Source organism: Esox lucius, chromosome 18 (assembly GCF_011004845.1).
Source record: "Esox lucius isolate fEsoLuc1 chromosome 18, fEsoLuc1.pri, whole genome shotgun sequence".
NCBI classification, from domain to species: Eukaryota; Metazoa; Chordata; class Actinopteri; order Esociformes; family Esocidae; genus Esox; species Esox lucius.
In genome coordinates, this window is record NC_047586.1 from 26,471,634 (window position 1) to 26,489,958 (window position 18,325).

An 18,325-nucleotide genomic window follows, 5' to 3' on the forward strand; every position below is an offset into this window, starting at 1 on the left:
CACTGGAGCAATACACCACTGAGGAGCTGTATGGTCGGTTTCGCTTTGGGAAAGCTGATATAGAGTACCTTGTGAACCTTCTCAGGCCAAAACTTCAACACAGAACCCAAAGGAGTCACGGTCTGTCTGTGGAAGACCAGATCCTCATTGCTCTCCGATTTTATGCATGTGGGACTTTCTATCAAGTTGTTGGTGACTATATGGGAGTGGTGAAATCAGCTGTGTGTGATGTGGTGAGAGATGTGTCAATCGCACTGGCCAGCCTGGTCAATGAATTTGTTTCTTTTCCAAAGGACAACCAGATTGCCCAGGCCAAGCGCAGCTTTTTTCTTTTGGGGAATATGCCCAATACTATTGGAGCAATCGACTGCACACATGTGCATATACAAGCACCTCGTGAGAATGAATGGGAGTTTATAAACAGAAAGGGGAGGCACAGCATCAATGTCCAACTTGTGTGTGATGCTGACCTCATCATCACCAACTGCGTTGTCAAGTGGCCTGGGTCTGTCCATGATGCATGCATCCTGAGGGAGAGCGCTCTATATAGAGACCTCCAAACCAACCGACCGGATGGCATAATATTAGGAGACAGTGCCTACCCACTCCTACCATGGCTGATGACTCCTTTTCTAACAGCAAATACACCGGTGCAGGCACGCTTCAACACGGCTCATTGCAGAGCAAGATGTGCAATTGAGCGTTTAAATGGAGTTCTTAAGAGGCGCTTTGCATGCCTTAACTACCTGAGAGCGGAACCACAGAAAGCATGCAACATAACCCTTGCCTGTATTGTCCTGCACAACATCGCTACTAAGCGCAATGTCCCTCTCTGTGCTGACAATGATGCACCTGAGCCCCTTGGAGACCCTAACCAACCTCTTGCATTCTGCCAGAACAGCAAATAGGATGTGCAACAAGGGACGCAATAGTGAGACACTATTTCTGATTTGGATTTGTTTTGGATTTCAAAAATCTGTGATTGCCATTCTTTGCATTTCTTTGGTTATTCTGTAATCATTGCATGCATCACTAATTAATATTCTAAAAACGAAAATATTTTCGATTGTGATGAATATATATATCAATTAGTGACAGAATGAAATTTATTGTTTTTGGTCAATTTTGACAGCTGTTTGGGGGATTATTTTATGAAGCCAAACTCTTTCTACTTTGCTGTAGGCCTATACTGAAAGGCTGAATACGTTAAAGCCTACCTAATCACTGTAGCCTGACGGATGAACAAATAAAATTAAAACCTTATGAATAAATAGGATATCTTGTAAGATACTGCATGATCCAAATATAGTATTGTTTGATACATTTTTAATGTTTTCATTACATTTTGGGCATGGAATCCACACTGAATCCACCCTTCTGATGGGATCAGTTTAATCCCGATTTTTTGGATCAAAGTGATCCAAATCCTACAAAAAAGTTCTGAAAAACCCAAACTAAAGGTTTGATCCGGATCAAAACCAAGATTGGATTACGTGATCAAATCCGATTATGTAATCCGTTTTTTCTTTTGAAAAACCCATTTTCAAGATTTGATCCAATCCGTTATCCAAAATCCTAGTGGATTACTTTTGAAAAACCGGGCCCTGTAGTAAAGTCTCTGGGTGCAGTCCATTTCATCTTTGCGTTTTATCACTTTACATCAATGTCTGTTATATGCTTCAGTTAGCTGAGAATCACTGACATCCAAAAGAGCAAGACATCGGCCTATTTGGAACTGGGTAAAAATTGCTTTTGAATATCATGGAATGCAATTCAGAGTGATCCAAGTTAAAGGTTTTAGTGCCTATAAGACAATTTACAATTATCAATTATATTTTTATTGTGATTTTCTTTCTTAATATATGTTGTACTGTATTTCAATTTTGTATGTGTTTTTGATATTGTAATACAAGGCTCAGCTGTAAGATACCTCAGTCTCAGTTGATTTCTCTTTATGAATAAAGGTAAATCATACACCACATGATGCCACTGTTTATTGGAAGTGGTGCATTGTGATCTAATGTTTACTGAGGCCATTTTAGCAGTCGGTTAATAGTACAGTGGGCTGAGCGTTAGTAAGTGTCTAAACGCAGACATTTTCAGGATATAATAAAGAATTGGGACAATGCCATTGTCACATAGTAAAAGAACCACAGACAGACAAATTATTTTACAACACATCTAATAGGAAAAAATTGCTGACGTTCAGTTGCAAGAAACATCATCAAAGGCGAGACATATATCCTAAGTGTTGTAAGAATATTACAAAACTGGTTTACATAATGCCTTGCTGCCTCCTCTTTGATGACTGGGTAAGGTCATATGGAATGGTCTAGGCATAGTTCTATGTAAAGACGTGTGGAGAACGTACCGTTCAGCTATCAACCTGAATGCGTTATGATTTGAAACCGGCTGAAATGTGAATACTTTTTTTATCACTGTGGAAAGACAATTCATTGCTCACATAAAGTTTGGTGGACTGCAATGTGTGCGTGCGCATTACCTGGTTACGTGCAGTGTTGTTGGCTGGGGGTGCAAAGGCGTCAAAGAAGGATAAGTCTGGGACATGGGCAGCTGTTGGGGCTGCAACTGGTGCTGCTATGGGAGGAGCTACATAGCCAACATTAACACCTCCTCCTGGGAGCTGCAGAAAGACAGACAGGCAAAGAGGATAGAAAGAGTGAGGAAAAGAGATTTACAAACCATAGTCAAACCCCCAAACTTATAGTTGACACTTTTTGTGTCCATTTGTGTCCATTTTGTTCAAAGAATATGAAAATATTCTGTTCATCAGAATACAACTGTGGGTGTTTGGATTGTTTCCAGTAATAAGTCATAATAGTGCAATCAATACAAAATCACCCCATTAGTCATACAATGTACAGTATATTATTTATTCATATAGCAGACATGAGAATGAAGTTGGTTAACTTCTAAGTAACCTTGGGTTATCCGTCATCATGTCATTGTGAAATTCAATTAAAAAGCTTTGTATTGCTGTGGATTTAATGATGATACATTGACATCAGTTGTATTATTCAGTTGTATTCACCTTTCTGCACAGCAAGGGACAATTTAGATAAAGCTGAGCAAAGCAGACTTATATAAATAGCATATGATTTAGAAATATGAAATTGGATTGTGATGATACAGCTGAAATATTACACAGACACACACAGCACTTATTTTTCATCTGGAATCATTATTGATATAATGTGCATGAAAAGACAAAGAAACTTTTTTTATTGATATACAAAACACAAAAACCTCTGTCCCTGCTTCCCCCCACTTACACAGAGTACAACTACTGTGTCCCTGTGAAAGTGAAATCTTCATAAACAGAAACCATGATGAACTTTAGTCCTGTTTTTGATGAGTACAAAAACATTGTGTGCATATTGGTTGGGGAATATTAAGATCCTGTCAGGAACCAAAACAGTCTAGGACAGCTGGGGTAGATAACCATGGCCCAGATAACTTGACTGGGTGTGCGCAAAAATAGCACAAACACACTTTAAATCTTCTGAGTAGAGAAAGTAAGCGCTGACTGTTAGGGCAGAGTGTATTTGGATGACTGGTAACACAAGCACATTCCAGAGCATGATCTGTTAACTGCTGTGACTACTTATGAGTGTTTGGAGTAAAACTAAACCAAAAGCAAACCTCTCCTCTCTTTCTTCCATTGGCTGAACTCACAGCTTTCGACTGTGAGATGGCCAGAATGAACAACCATGTACTGAAATCCTGACTGGATTGCAGACAGTCGCACCCACTCGCACAGTCTAACTGGAAGGTTCACTATGTCACTGCACTATAAACGATGTGTCGAAATGACACCAAAACTTTGATTTGTTTCAAGTCCAAACTTTGAGTGTGGGGGAAGAAGCAAAAGGAATCTTCACTGTCCCAATAACTACGGAAGGCACTGTACATCCGTTTTGGTTTCACCAAAACAGGAAACCTATAGGAGTGCTACCTTTTCCTGTCAGATTGCCACAATCCTAAAAGTATTCCCTTTTGTAACTTTTCTTATAGGTGCTGTTATAACAATGTAGTAAAACAAATACACAAAGCTGAAGAAATCAGAAACAGTATGTTACATTGTTATGTTGATTAACAACTTTATTGGTTTACAGGTGGATGAATTGAGTGAGCTGAATGTCAGTAATGAAGAAATAACCAAGGGAATGTTCTTGGACATGTCTGCTATTGTTTGCTTGGGGAAAGATGATTGCAAGTCTATTTGACCAATTTAAATTCTGCATTTTAGGATGAATATTTGTACGCACTCAAAATCATTTTGGGTTAATAAATGTGAAAGCCTATCATTCCACTATAACTGGCGATATACTATTTTCTGATATAACAAAGCAAAAAATTCTACAAAATGCCCATTTAATAACTACCCTAAAGTGCACTCCACTAATATTGGCACCCTTGGTAAAGATGAGCAAAATGGCTGTGTGAAAACTATTTTCTTATCTTTGTTGGCTTTTTTTCATGGTCTCTCATTCTGTAACTGCAGTAAAATGATTCAAAAAACATGTGTAACACTTACTGGCACCCTTAGAAATTATTAAGTGCAAAATCTAACCAAAGTATACTCCCATTCATATTTAAAGTTTTAAATTCATCTGAGTGATTTGGAACACATTTGTGGCAATATTTACCTAGCTTAACGCAACGGGAGATGTTAACAATCGACCTGGAAGAGGAAATGTGTCTATATCGACCCACGAACAGCGAGCAGGACGGTTCGAGTCGCAAAAGAATCTCTAATGATCACAGCTGGATAATTGCAAACGTTAGTTGGGTCTGGGGGTCAGAAAGTCTCCAAAAGTATGATCAGACGCCACAAGCATATACATTGTTTGATAGTGTTGCCCTAAAAAAAACATCGCTGTCATCACACAACAAACTCAAGTGCCTACAGTTTGCCTAACGTTACTGATACTTCCAATGGAACCAGTTTCTATGGTTAGATGAGACCAAAATAGAGGTATTTTTAAACAAACACCAGAGGTGGGACTGGCATAGAGAGATACCCATGCAGAAAAGTAACTAATCCCCACTGTGAAGTATGGTGGTGGATCATTGATGTTGGGGGCTGTTTTTCTTCCAAAGGCCCAGGACTTGTTAGGATACATGGTATCATGGATTCCATCAAGTATCAACAGATATTAAATCAAAGGCAGACAAAATTAAGAGACCACTCCTAACACATACTGATGGGATGATTGGGACCTGGTGTGCATGATTATGTATGAGTGAGTCTGTGGTGAGTTCATGAAGTGATGGAAACCAGGAGTGCACGGCACGATGGCGCTAGTCGTCACCATACCTTGACAACCAGAATAACTGATAATTTTGCAGTGGTCTCTTCATTTTTTCATTTCTTTCTTTTTTTATGATAATACTTTTTTTCTTTCAATGTTTTTACTTGAATTAAGTGTTCGATTATAAATATTTTGAATGAAAGATCAGAGGACAAACATTTTTTTCCACAACCCCTTTTGCTCATAAGCGTACACAAATTACCAGAAGTAACTGTAGATACACTATAGAAAGTGACTAGTAGTTAAACAGTAATCTTAAATTTTTGTTATGGATATATGCCATATCCTCACAAAAAAATCTAACCTTTCTTGCTAAGGGGTTCTTACAAGTTTTTTGACTGTCCTACAGAAATACGCCATTTTTGTGGTTGAATCTCTAGCTTGCTCCACTGACTGTGCTAAAAGATGGGGAATGATGTGTCCGCAAAGAAACGAAATTTCCGCCACTGAACAGTCATATATGCTTGAGGACTTCACCCAACCAGAATCCCCCAGGTCGACAGAGGGCCTAGACCAAACTGGCCCCGAGCTGCCCAAACTGACACGATTGGAGCTGAGGAAATGGAGGAGGGAGCGACTATGGGATAGGTGTTCGATTGGTACTGCCCTTCTCCAAATGTCACACATAATATGAATATTAATTAGTGAGCTGTAGTCAGACACCAAAACAATCAGTTTTCCCGTAATATACAAACTCTGTTTTATTTTTCATAAGGTGGTGTTTCAGGCAAATCAAATACCTATCACCTACAGAGAACTTGTGATGTAGGGAAATTGCAAAGGTATGTTTGGAGAGTAAATGTTAGAGCCCCTGTCGGACAATATCAATTAATATTTACTATGCCACATTCTTAATGAACAGCCCATCTCCACATTGGTGCAATGCCACCTAACTATGGCCAAAATATCTGGTTTTTCTGTAACAGTTGCTAGCATGCCGGCAAACAGTGGACCCCTTCAATAAAAAGGCCATGGCTTTCCTACTAAATTCCAAAACAATGCCATACTGATGAATGCAGTCATAGAGAATGCAAATTGTGAAAACATTAAATCAATGCAATTTCACAAACACCATACATACATACATTAAGCACTTCCTTACCTCAATGTAGTCTTCTGGAACCAGCCCAACTTCTCCTCTGGAATTTTGTGCTTCTATCCAGCCACCTCCAACACCCTAAAACAAATCAAATCAATAAGAGTAACTCACTTTCCACAACAGCATTCACCAGGTTACCCATGTGAATGCTGTGTTGTTAACCACTACACCACAGAGCTGTACATATGCTGGCTGTCAGTATAGCCTCTTGTCTATTCTGACACCCGGCATCGGTATCTCCTTAACAAATCCTCTTTTGCCACTGTCTGTTTTAATAGTTAATTGGCCATTTGTGAATGACATTGATACAGATTCGTACTTAGGTCTTCCACCTGAAAGCCACTGTCTATAACCATTACGCCAAGGTATTACATGTTTCAGCAGTCGCTAGACTCCATTGAGGATTGTGTTAAACTGACTAACGTTTCTTATTAAGTTTACCTCCACCCTAGCGTCTATGAACTGTATTGCTTTTGCCACTGACTGTTTTAACAACTTATTAGCCAGTAATAGGCTTACTAGTATCTACTAACTTCCTAGGAATAATCAAAAGAATTGAGCACTTGCTAGCGAGACTGAAGATGAACTATTCCATGCCAGAAACAGTCGCAATATAACCGTATACAGTTTGAATTAAGGCTTACTATAACTTAACTACGTTTTTAAGAGAGCAAATGTGTTTGTCGATCCTGACCCAAAACGCATGCACCGTAAACTGTTTTATTTCAGGCTTACTATAATGTAGATATTAACGGTTTTAGCCAGAAAAGTTTTATGGAATAATTCATAACGCGTACATCACTTCACCTGCGAGGAGATATGAACTTGGGACCTATAGTTCTCTAACCACTACGCTATTTAACAAGGAGTAGTCAGTCACTCACTCAGTAAGAGACATTCACTCTTCTTGGCCAGCTCCGCTTACGCGGTTCGGCAAAAAGATGCATTGTTTTCAGACCTCAAATAATGCAAAGAAAACAAATTAATATTCATTTTTCAACAACAAAAGACTAATGTTGGGAAGAGTTCCGAAATTAATATTTGGTGGAATAACCCTGATTTTTTATCACAGCTTTCATGTGTCTTGGCATGCTCTCCACCAGTCTGTCACATTGCTATTAGGTGACTTAATTCCACTCCTGGCACAAATATTGAAGTAGCTTGGCTTTGTTTGATGGCCTGTGATCATCCATCTTCCTCTTGATCAAATTCCAGAGGTTTTCAATGGGATTCAGGTCTGGAGATTGGGCTGGCCATGACAGGGATTTGATCGGGTGATACTCCATCCACACCTTGATTGAACTGGCTGTGTGGCATGGAGCAATGTCCTGCTGGAAAAAATATATTCTAGCTTTGCACAACTTCAGCCCTGCCCCTAGGAGCCTGTTTCAAGCCGTCTTCGCCATGCACATCACCCCAGCTGCTGTTTGCCATTCTTTTTTGTAGGTCACTTAATGTCATCCTACGGTTGTTGAGTGACATTCGAATGAGTTGACAGTCATCTTGGTCAGTGGACAGTCGTTTTCGCCCTCTGTCAGTCTGTAGCTTTGTTGTCCCCAATGTCTGTTGCTTGACCTTGTTCTTATGAACCGCCGTCTTTGAAATTTTCAGGATGGAAGCAACCTGACGCTCACTGTATCCCTCTGCCAGTAAAGCCAGAATTTAAACCTTCTTTTCCTCACTTTTGTTTTGAAAGTTCTTTTCAACTCTTTTGTCATGCTGAATTGTTATTTTTTTTATTCAAATTACTTTTGAGGTACTATTTGCACAGTTTTTGCCATCCAGCTTGTACTATTGCAAGAGGATAGTGATGACCACAGCAGTGTTTTTTATAGTTTTCATCATTAAATAAAGTTTGGTACAGGTAATCACCACATCATTTTCTCATTAAGTAAAATGAGGTGTGTCTGTGTTGGAATTTAACAGACACTGGAATGGAATGGCTGCCATACATGTAGAGATTCTGATTTAAGAAAAATTAGGAGTGGTGTAAAATGTTTCCAAAGCTGTAGATAATCCTAACTCAGTCATTGGCTGTATTTAACTATAACCTCCAGTATAGCAGCTTCCATTTTTCAAACACAAACATACTTTTGGGTGTATTTAATGAGATGGACCACAATAATCCTCTCCGCAAATAATAACTTTTGTAATACTTTAAAAAATATATATATCCTAGACTAGGTTTAAATAATAATATGGAATTTAACTGGCCCTCCAATATAATGCAAGTTGTAATCCGCAGCAGTGAAACAGGCACATTCTTCTGTTGGAAAATGGCACCATGATGCAGAATGCCCCTCTGCTTCTTCTCACAAACAAAGCAAAAAACTGTTTACCATGGGGGAACAGTGGCATTGTTTCTCCTTTATTGAATGAAAAGTAAAACATCTTCAGTTATATTCTTCTGAAGGAAGTCACACAATTTTTCTTCATTAAAAATTACCTCCTGCTTGATGAGATCATGAGTGTCATCATGTGACTATTTGGCTGATATAATTTAAAAAGAGTCCTTATGTTCCAGATTCACAGAACATTTAAAGACTACACAGGGTAGTAAAGGTAGGGGGCAGTCATATGCTCACCTGATTGGTAATAGTGATTGTTTCTCCCTCTCTTACAGTCAATTCATTGTTTCCAGGCTCAGCAGTGAAGTCATACAAAACCTTCGCCTGTGAACAGAACCACAACGGGAGGCAAAACCATCAGAAAAAAAAACCCACAAACAATCACACAGAGAAAAAACACCTAATGACATCTGCTGAGGAGGCTAAACTAGTTCTGATGTCTAAGACTGCTGCTTTGCTGACTCAATCCCAGTACATGTTTATACACCTCAAACATGGACACTGGCCCATAGTCACACTGCTGTGGACTAAACTCAACCAATTTAGACATTTGCTATTGTTATCTGTAATTAATTGTATGAATATTAGTTGGGTTGCTATTTTCTCTCTACTCATTTATTTATTTCTCACATTCTCTTGCTTTTGAAAAAAATTATTATCTGCATGTTCGGGAAAAGTGACCTATGTAAGCATTTCACTGTTAGTCGACATGTTGTTTAGGATGTTAAAATAAAAAATAAATAATAAATAAATAAAATAAAATAGGATTATATTGAGGGTGTATTACACCAAAGCAAGGCATGAGCCGATTTTGACAATATAAAATGTGGTATAGTATTTGGATTGATGTTGATGAGAGTCCATAATGATACTATATTCGTCCACCGACATTTCAGCAATTACTGGTTTAATCTTTTACCACGGTCCCTAAAAATAGCTGACCTACTGGTTCAAGCTTTGTTTTGGTGGAAAAAGGCTTTATTGATTTATTAATAATGAATAAATCAATAGAAACATGTTTATTTCGGTATATCTTCAATATTTTTTCAATATTTGTTCTTGTTACTTCAAACCAAATTTATATTTTTCTAAACATAGCTGGCCTACTATTTCCATTAATAAATGGTTTATGTTTAGTATAATATACATCAGGTTTGAAGTTCCTATGCCAGTTATTGAAAATGAAATTGAAGATATACCAAAGAAAACATGTTTCCATTGATTTATTGATTATTTATAAATCCATAATGACTTTTTTCACCAAATCTTAGGTTAAACAAGTAGGCCACCTATTTTTAGAAAGATATACATCAGGTTTAAAGTTCCTTTGACAATCATTGAATATATTTAAGATATTTAAAATTCTAATGGGTTTTATTGATAATTAATAAATGAAGACATTTTCCATCAAAACAAAGCTTGAACAAGTAGGCGAGCAATTTTTTGAATAATATACATCAGGTTAGAAGTTCTTTTGATAATCATTGAAAAAGATATTGAAGAAATACAGAAATAAACATGCTTCCATTGATTTATTGATATCAACAAAGATCTACGTGACAATATGAAATGATGAGAGTCCATAATGATACTACATTTGTCTTCTGACATTTCGGCAATAAACACATTTTTTTTAACCACGGTCTCTAAATGTGGGAGCCTGAATGGAGGAACGTATGTGAATGTGTGTTAAATCTCGAATATAAAACAGATTCAGTTTAATAGCACATTATGTACGTTATGATCACTATTTTTAAGTGAGATTATCTATGCTGTTTACACCCATGTATGAAAATCGCATATCAAACCGTAATTGCAATATTTGTCAGAGAAATCGCATTTCAATATTTTATTCAAATCGTGCAGCTTTATTCTATAGCCAATGGCAAGTTGTGTTGACTTCCTACAAGCCTCTTGGGCAAATGTTTATGAAACAAATGGTGCTGTGTAATTAAGATACAAGGCCAAGTTTGACGCCGGCTCTTTCCTGACTGCAACCGGTAATTTAAACTGATGATGCTATCATTATCAAGGGGTACTCTCCTTTTTGTTCACCTGGGAATTCCTGGTTACACAGACTCTTAAGGAACGTCTGTCTCTGTCTGTCTGCGTTTTTAGGCAGCTTCAGTCTCTGAATACAGGTCTATTTTAATTCTAGCCTATCAGTCGGCTTTCACCAGGATCAATTTTAAGCAGGAACAATGAAGGAGGGAGAAAGAACAAAAGGGTCAGGGGAGTAATGTAGTGATATACACCGATCAGCCTTAACATTATGACCACCTGCCTAAAATTGGGTATGTCCCCCTTCTGCCGCCAAAACAGCCCTGACCCATTGAGGCATGGACTCCACTAGACCTCTGAAGGTGTGCTGTGGTATCAGTCACCAAGACGTTAGCCACAGATCCTTTAAGTCTTGTAAGTTGCGAGGTGGGGTCTCCATGGATCAGACTTGTTTGTCCAGTACATCTCACAGATGCTCGATTGGATTGAGATCTGGGAAATTTGAAGACCAAGTCAACAACTTGAACCCATTGTTGTGTTCCTCAAACCATTCCTGAACAATGTGTTTTGTGGCATGGCGCATTATCCTGCTGAAAGAAGCCAAAGCCATCAGGGAATACTATTGCCATGAAAGGGTGCACATGATCTGCAACAATGCTTATGTAGGTGGTACATGTCAAAGTAACATCCACATGAATGGCAGGACCCAAGGACTCCCAGCAGAACATTGCCCCAAGCATCACACTGCCTCCACCGGCTTGCCACCTTCCCATAGTGCATCCTGGGGCCATGTGATGTCCAGATACGCAACACACATGCACCTGGCCATCCACGTGATGTAAAAGGAAACGTGATTGATCAGACCAGGCCACTTTCTTCCATTGCTCCCTGGTCCAGTTTTGATGCTCATGTGCCCATTGCAGGCACTTTCGGCAGTGGACAGGGGTCAGCATGGGCACCCTGACTGGTCTGCCGCTACGCAGCCCCATACGCAACAAACTGCAATGCACCTTCGCTCCCCATGTGCATCAGTGAGCCTTGGTTGCCCATGACCCTGTTTGCTGGTACACCGCTTCCTTGGACTACTTTTTTTCTTTTCCTTCCTTGGACTACTTTTGATAGATACTGACCACTGCAGACCGGGAACACCCCACAAGTGCTGCAGTTTTGGAGATGCTCTGACCCAGTTGTCTAGCCATGAAAATGTGGCCCTGGTCAAAGTCGCTCAGATCTTAACACTTGCCCATTTTTCCTGCTTCTAACACATCAGCTATGAGGACAGAATGTTCACTTGCTGCCTAATAGATCCCACCCACTGACAGGTGCCATGATAATGATAATGTTATTCACTTCACCTATCAGTGGTCATAATGTTATGGCTGATCGGTGTATATTAAGTCAGTCAGTGTAAGCAGCCAAACAATTTGTCAGGTGTTTTGTTCATCTTCATTAGCTTAGTGTCTACCTTGACTACAACCTGGGCCCTCATTTATTAAGTTGTTTGTATGAACAGAAATGTATGCAAACCATGCGTTTCATCATTTCTAAGCAAAGTGTGGGATTTATACATTTTTACTTATACTTGAGAATGTGCGTAAATTTAAGAACACCTCTGACCGTGCGTACGCACAGCACCTTGTGCTAAAGAGGTTAACTACGAATGAAAAATCCATCGACCAAATGGAGAAACAATTATTAGGAACACCATACTAATACTGTGTTTGACCCCCTTTCGCCTTCAGAACTGCCTTAATTCTGCGTGGCATTGATTCAACAAGGTGCTGAAAGCATTCTTCAGAAATGTTGGCCCATATTGATAGGATAGCATCTTGCAGTTGATGGAGATTTGTGGGATGCACATCCAGGGCACGAAGCTCCCATTCCACCACATCCCAAAGATGCTCTATTGGGTTGAGATCTGGTGACTGTGGGGGCCATTTCAGTACACTGAACTCATTGTCATGTTCAAGAAACAAAATTTAAATGATTCGAGCTTTGTGACATGGTGCATTATCTTGCTGGAAGTAGCCATCCGAGGATGGGTACATGGTGGTCATAAAGGGATGGACATGGTCAGAAACAATGCTCAGGTAGGCTGTGGCATTTAAACAATGCCCAATTGGCACTAAGGAGCCTAAAGTGTGCCAAGAAAACATCCCCCACACCATTACACCACCACCACCAGCCTGCACAGTGGTAACAAGGCATGATGGATCCATGTTCTCATTCTGTTTACGCCACATTTTGACTCTACCATCTGAATGTCTCAACAGAAATCGTGACTCATCAGACCAGGCAACATTCTTCCAGTCTTCAACTGTCCAATTTTGGTGAGCTCATGCAAATTGTAGCCTCTTTTTCCTATTTGTAGTGGAGATGAGTGGTAGCCGGTGGGGTCTTCTGCTGTTGTAGCCCATCCGCCTCAAGGTTGTGCGTGTTGTGGCTTCACAAATGCCTTACAGCATACCTTGGTTGTAACAAGTGGTTATTTCAGTCAAAGTTGCTCTTCTATCAGCTTGAATCAGTAGGCCCATTCACTTCTGACCTCTAGCATCAACAAGGCATTTTCGCCCACAGGACTGCTGCATTCTGGATGTTTTTCTCTTTTCACACCTTTCTTTGTAAACCATAGAAATGGTTGTGCATGAAAATCCCAGTAACTGAGCAGATTGTGAAATACTCAGACGGGCCCGTCTGGCACCAACAACCATGCCACGCTCAAAATTGCTTAAATCACCTTTCTTTCCCATTCAGTTTGGAGTTCAGGAGATTGTCTTGACCAGGACCACACCCCTAAATGCATTGAAGCAACTGCCTTGTGATTGGTTGATTAGATAATTGCATTAATGAGAAATTGAACAGGTGTTCCTAATAATCCTTTAGGTGAGTGTATATCCCTTTTGTGGATCATCATTTTGACTTTGCATTTGTATTCAAATCAAACAATTTCTTTTTAATTTCATTAACTGTTCTGCACTCAGATGACACAGAATTTGCCACAGCTCTAATCTCCACCCAATAAATATTTTTCTCTTATTTGTCAAGCCATAGCTGAGGGCTCCAAAATGTATGGCTTTTTTTGCTTCCACCTAGGCGATCAAAAGTTCTATTTCTGTGACCGAATGTTTTTTTTCTTTGTCTTTGATTTCTCTATGCTGGCTGACAGAAATTGGTGACATTTCTTGCAGCATTAAAGGGAAGGTTTGTGATCATAAATGGTCATTTAGGGCAGTTCTTTATGTTAATGAGATTTCATGAGCACTGAAACAATTTTTTAGAAAGTGTCTAATTTATCGTGACAAAATACTTACAGGGGTGCGCAAATCAAACGTACGAGCAACTGAATACCAACTTTTTTGTACTTGCGAACATTGTGAATTTTCGTCGTATGAGTTAATTTATAGGTTTTTCTGCGCAACATTGATAAATGAGGGATCTGGAGCTATGGAAGAATGGGTGGCTGATACCAAATTTCTGATGATTCATAGAATGGATTACAGTGAGGCGAGAGGGTGGAAGCCAACATTATTTTGAGTGGCTGGATGGGCTAAAGAAAGAATGCAGCACTGACTGATGTCAACTACACTTCACTTCTGTTATTCGAACATTACCTAAAAAGGTAGCAAACATCTTAATGAAATGAAAGGAAGAACTTAAAGAAAGGCCCTTTTTTATACTATGTGCACCTCCACAGAATTGTACGGTGCGCCATTATAGAATATTAGAGGAATGTGCGGTAAGAATGTGCCGCTTCCCTTTAATTTCAACCAGCTTATTTCACTCCTAGGTTCAACCTCATCTTGCAGCAACTTTTAATGTACCAGATAGCTGCTATAATTATGTCTGGTACATTGTATAGTGCAAGGCAATAAGCTTGACAAGTTAGCTGTTTTAGTGGGCTTTTATTCGTAGCAATAACACTTTCCTCAAAGATTTGTTTTTATCCTCTGCCACTGTACGTTGTACTTACAGCACTACATCCCCCATAGTCCCTCGCGTGAAGAAATGACCCGCACGGGAAGGGTTGTAAAATGTCACAAGACACTTTTTAATGAGACATTTTCTGTGGGTACAAAAACGCTTCTATTTTTTTATTTAGCAGTGTAAACTAATCTTGAGTAAGAACAAAAGTTAAAAATACATGTCTCGTACTATAGGATAAATTGTTAATTTCGTGATGAGCGCCAGACTGAAACTACAACTCATCCGACCCTGACTCCCTCTTCGACCAACCCTGCTGCTAAACAATTCAACAATGAAAGATCGCTTACTTTCGTTTAAAAAAAAAAAGAATCCCGTAAACTGATCATCCTACCTTGTTTGCCATTGTCGGTGGATTAATCAATCATTACAAAACGGGCCAGGGTTTTCGTGGTTTACAAATCCTTAGCTAGACATTTCGCTTCTTAGCTGGCCGAAAACAGGGCAATTCTTTGGTAGACCGCTGCTGAACTAATTTTAATACATAACTAAATACAGGATGCCCTTTAACCTTTAAGTTTCCGAGAGACCGTTGAAATTCAGCGCGAAGTATTCCACGACAGTCAAACCCAATGTATTATACGTCAACACAGTAAATAGCTGAAATGCAGAGTCCTGTACTGGAAGAACGAAACCGGAAAGTGGGATATGGCGACATTTGGCCAGTAGTTGTGTGAGTTTATAGATCCAGGTCAGGAATTAGTAGGCTCCTAATTACAATATTCACGTACATAAAAAAAAAAAATAAAAATAATAAAATAAAAGTCAATATATTACTTCTACTAATAATAGGCTAACACATGCATTCAAATCAATATTTATTAAGTCTGTAATCTTATTTAGAAATGTAATTTATCAATGTATTTTAAGTTTTGACAGCTTAAGATTTTTTGCAGTCTGTTGTACAGAATTGAGCGGCGCTGTCAAAAGAGGACTCCATTCCGATGTCGTCATCAGTGGGAGTTAAACAGTATTACACCAACTTTGTCTAATTCACCCATTATCAGGGTGGGTGCAGTCGAAACCCTCCAAATCTGATGCACTCTGGACCTAATAATATCCATGGTGTTAGAAAATGTATTTAGAGAATAGCATATGTTCCTATGCCCATTAGTGAACAAGAGCAGCCTGTGTGTCTTGAACTTTACCTAGGAAATTCCTTCCTAACATAGGCCTACTGCTATTATGGTTTATTTTCTTGAATCTTGTCTCCTCAGTGTCATCTACTGGTGGAAAGGTGGAAAGACACGTGTACAGCATCCATATTAGGAACATTATCATTCCTCCCCAGAAACTCTGTTCTTCCTCCTACTCAGTCATCACCCCTCCCCCGGTCAAACGTTACCCCTCCCTTGGTCAAGTATCCGCTCTCTCCTTATCAAACATCACCCCGATTAAGTTCCGATGACGATTGACAAGGGGAGGACTGACAATTGACCAGGGTAGGACTGACGATTGACCAGGGGAGGACTGACAACTGACCAGGGTAGGACGGACGATTGACCAGGGAAGGGGTGATGATTGATAAGGGGAGGACTGACGATTGACTAGGGGAGGACTGACGATTGACTAGGGGAGGACTGACGATTGACTACGGGAGGACTGACGAGTGACAAGGGGAGGGCTTACGATTGACAAGGGGAGGAATGACGATTGACAAGGGGAGAACTGACGATTGACCAGGGGAGGGATGATGATTGACTAGGGGAGGACTGACGATGGACTAGGGGAGGACTGACGATGGACTAGGGGAGGACTGACGATTGACCAGGGGAGGGATGATGATTGACCAGGGGAGGACTGACGATTGACCAGTGGAGGACTAAAGCTTAAACGGGGTGATGTTTGATAAGACGAGAGCGGATACTTGACCAAGGGAGGGGTAATGTTTGACCGGGGGAGGGCTGATGACTGAGTAGGAGGAAGAACGGAATTTCTGGGGAGGATTGATAAATGTTCCTAATATGGATGCTGTACACGTGCCAATGATCACTGGATGTCAAACACATGGGCAGTGAGAGAGGATCTAACTGCAGGTGACTGCCGACTCTCCAACAAGTTAGCATGCATCTTAAATAACGATTTAATTCCTCATGTTGTTGATCCTCTCGAACCTGGCAATTCTGTATACTACTTAATGTAAAGTCTACAGAGGCGGCGGAACTGTTTTACGAAACGGGGTCCGGAATTTCGTATGTTATGGGGATATCAGTAAAGAAGTAATATAACGCAAAAAATGCATTCACACTACAACAGGTCTTAATCATTTATTTATTATTAATGTATTAGCTTATAGCAAAAGAGAAAATATTGTCTATAGAACACATAACAAAATTAGCCTCACAAATTATAAAAACTTTATAGGCAATATTCACAAAAGCAGATCATCCATCTTGAAAAGGCAGGTGGGAGTGACTCGCAACGGATGTAAAACGTTCAGTTACTTAAAAAAAATGGAATCACTAATATACCAAAGGACTAAAATATTTACCAGTAAAAAATACAAAGTCTGAAACCCAGAATTAGAGTAGCTGGGCATAAAGGGGGAGAATCTGGAGATATTGTTGTCCGGATATTGCAAAATACTATGTAGATATGTAAGAATATGGAGCGGATTCTCTCCAAACATGACAGTCCCAAATCTCGTGTCTGGAATGTATATGGGCTCCAGAATGGGAACATTTCTATATGCATGTTTGTAGATGATCTCACCCATTATACTGTCGGGTGTTAAAATTGCAGATATCAACAAATACGCTCAGTTTTCACCAATGAACAAGCGGTCATTTCCTGAGAATGCGGGGTTTAGGAACTTGGACCAGTGGCGTTCTTAGGCCTGGGTGTACGAGGCTATAGCCCCGGATCCTTTATAAACAGCCCCGGATCTCAAATTGACCAAAGGTCATAATGATAAAAAAATTGCCTGATCTATTAATCTAGAAATCCGATCGCGCATTATGACAATGCAGATGTGTAGGCCGCTAGCGTGTACATCGAAATCTTCCGCATGTACATTAAAAACCCTGTACTTTCAGTTCCAGGCGGGGCGGTGGGCCCCGAATGTATTGTGGTCCTAGCGACGCCTCTGATGTGGACGTATCAAACTGTGGACTTATTTGTTAAGGTCTTTCTGTTGTATGAGGGACTGTTATATTTTGTATATATGGCCCCGTGCCATATCCAAAAATAACATACCCAACATTTCTGTACTCAAGATATTAGAGGATATGTGTCAAAATTGCTTGTGTTCATATCTGGTAAGAATTTTGAAGTCCTATCCACTATCAATAGATTTGCCTTGTGTTCTCAAAAATATCTGGGTATGGAACGTGGATGTATCTAGCTGCACTCATATCTGGCGAAGAACCACATAAATACTTTAGGGTAACGTCCAGTGGCAGCTGGTGAAAAATATTCTCGGTGGGGTTGTGCCATACTTTTTTGTTTCTGTAACCATCGCAATACAATTTAACACAAACTGCAGGACAGCAGTGCTCAGTGAAATAGTCAGTAATTATTTAATGCCAATATTCCAAAGCTGAGGCATTCTTACACAAAAA

At 39.7% G+C, this 18,325-nt stretch overlaps 1 protein-coding gene across 5 annotated transcripts in view; it reads right to left on the reverse strand.

Annotated features, from left to right (window-relative positions):
• Positions 1-15,420, reverse strand: part of snx9b (sorting nexin 9b) — a 46,631-nt gene extending 31,211 nt beyond the window's left edge. For 2 of the 5 annotated variants that reach the window (XM_034287784.1, XM_010904068.2), the window contains exons 1-4: positions 15,100-15,420; positions 9,021-9,107; positions 6,439-6,513; positions 2,504-2,644 (exon numbers count right to left, since the gene is read on the reverse strand). In XM_034287784.1, the coding sequence (XP_034143675.1) occupies positions 2,504-2,644; positions 6,439-6,513; positions 9,021-9,107; positions 15,100-15,111 (315 nt within the window). In that variant the 5' untranslated portion in view covers positions 15,112-15,420. Of the gene's footprint in view, positions 1-2,503; positions 2,645-6,438; positions 6,514-9,020; positions 9,108-15,099 lie in introns of those variants that run through there. The other 3 variants (XM_010904072.2, XM_034287785.1, XM_034287786.1) reach the window with 2 other exon arrangements.
• Positions 15,421-18,325: the final 2,905 nt, after the last annotated feature.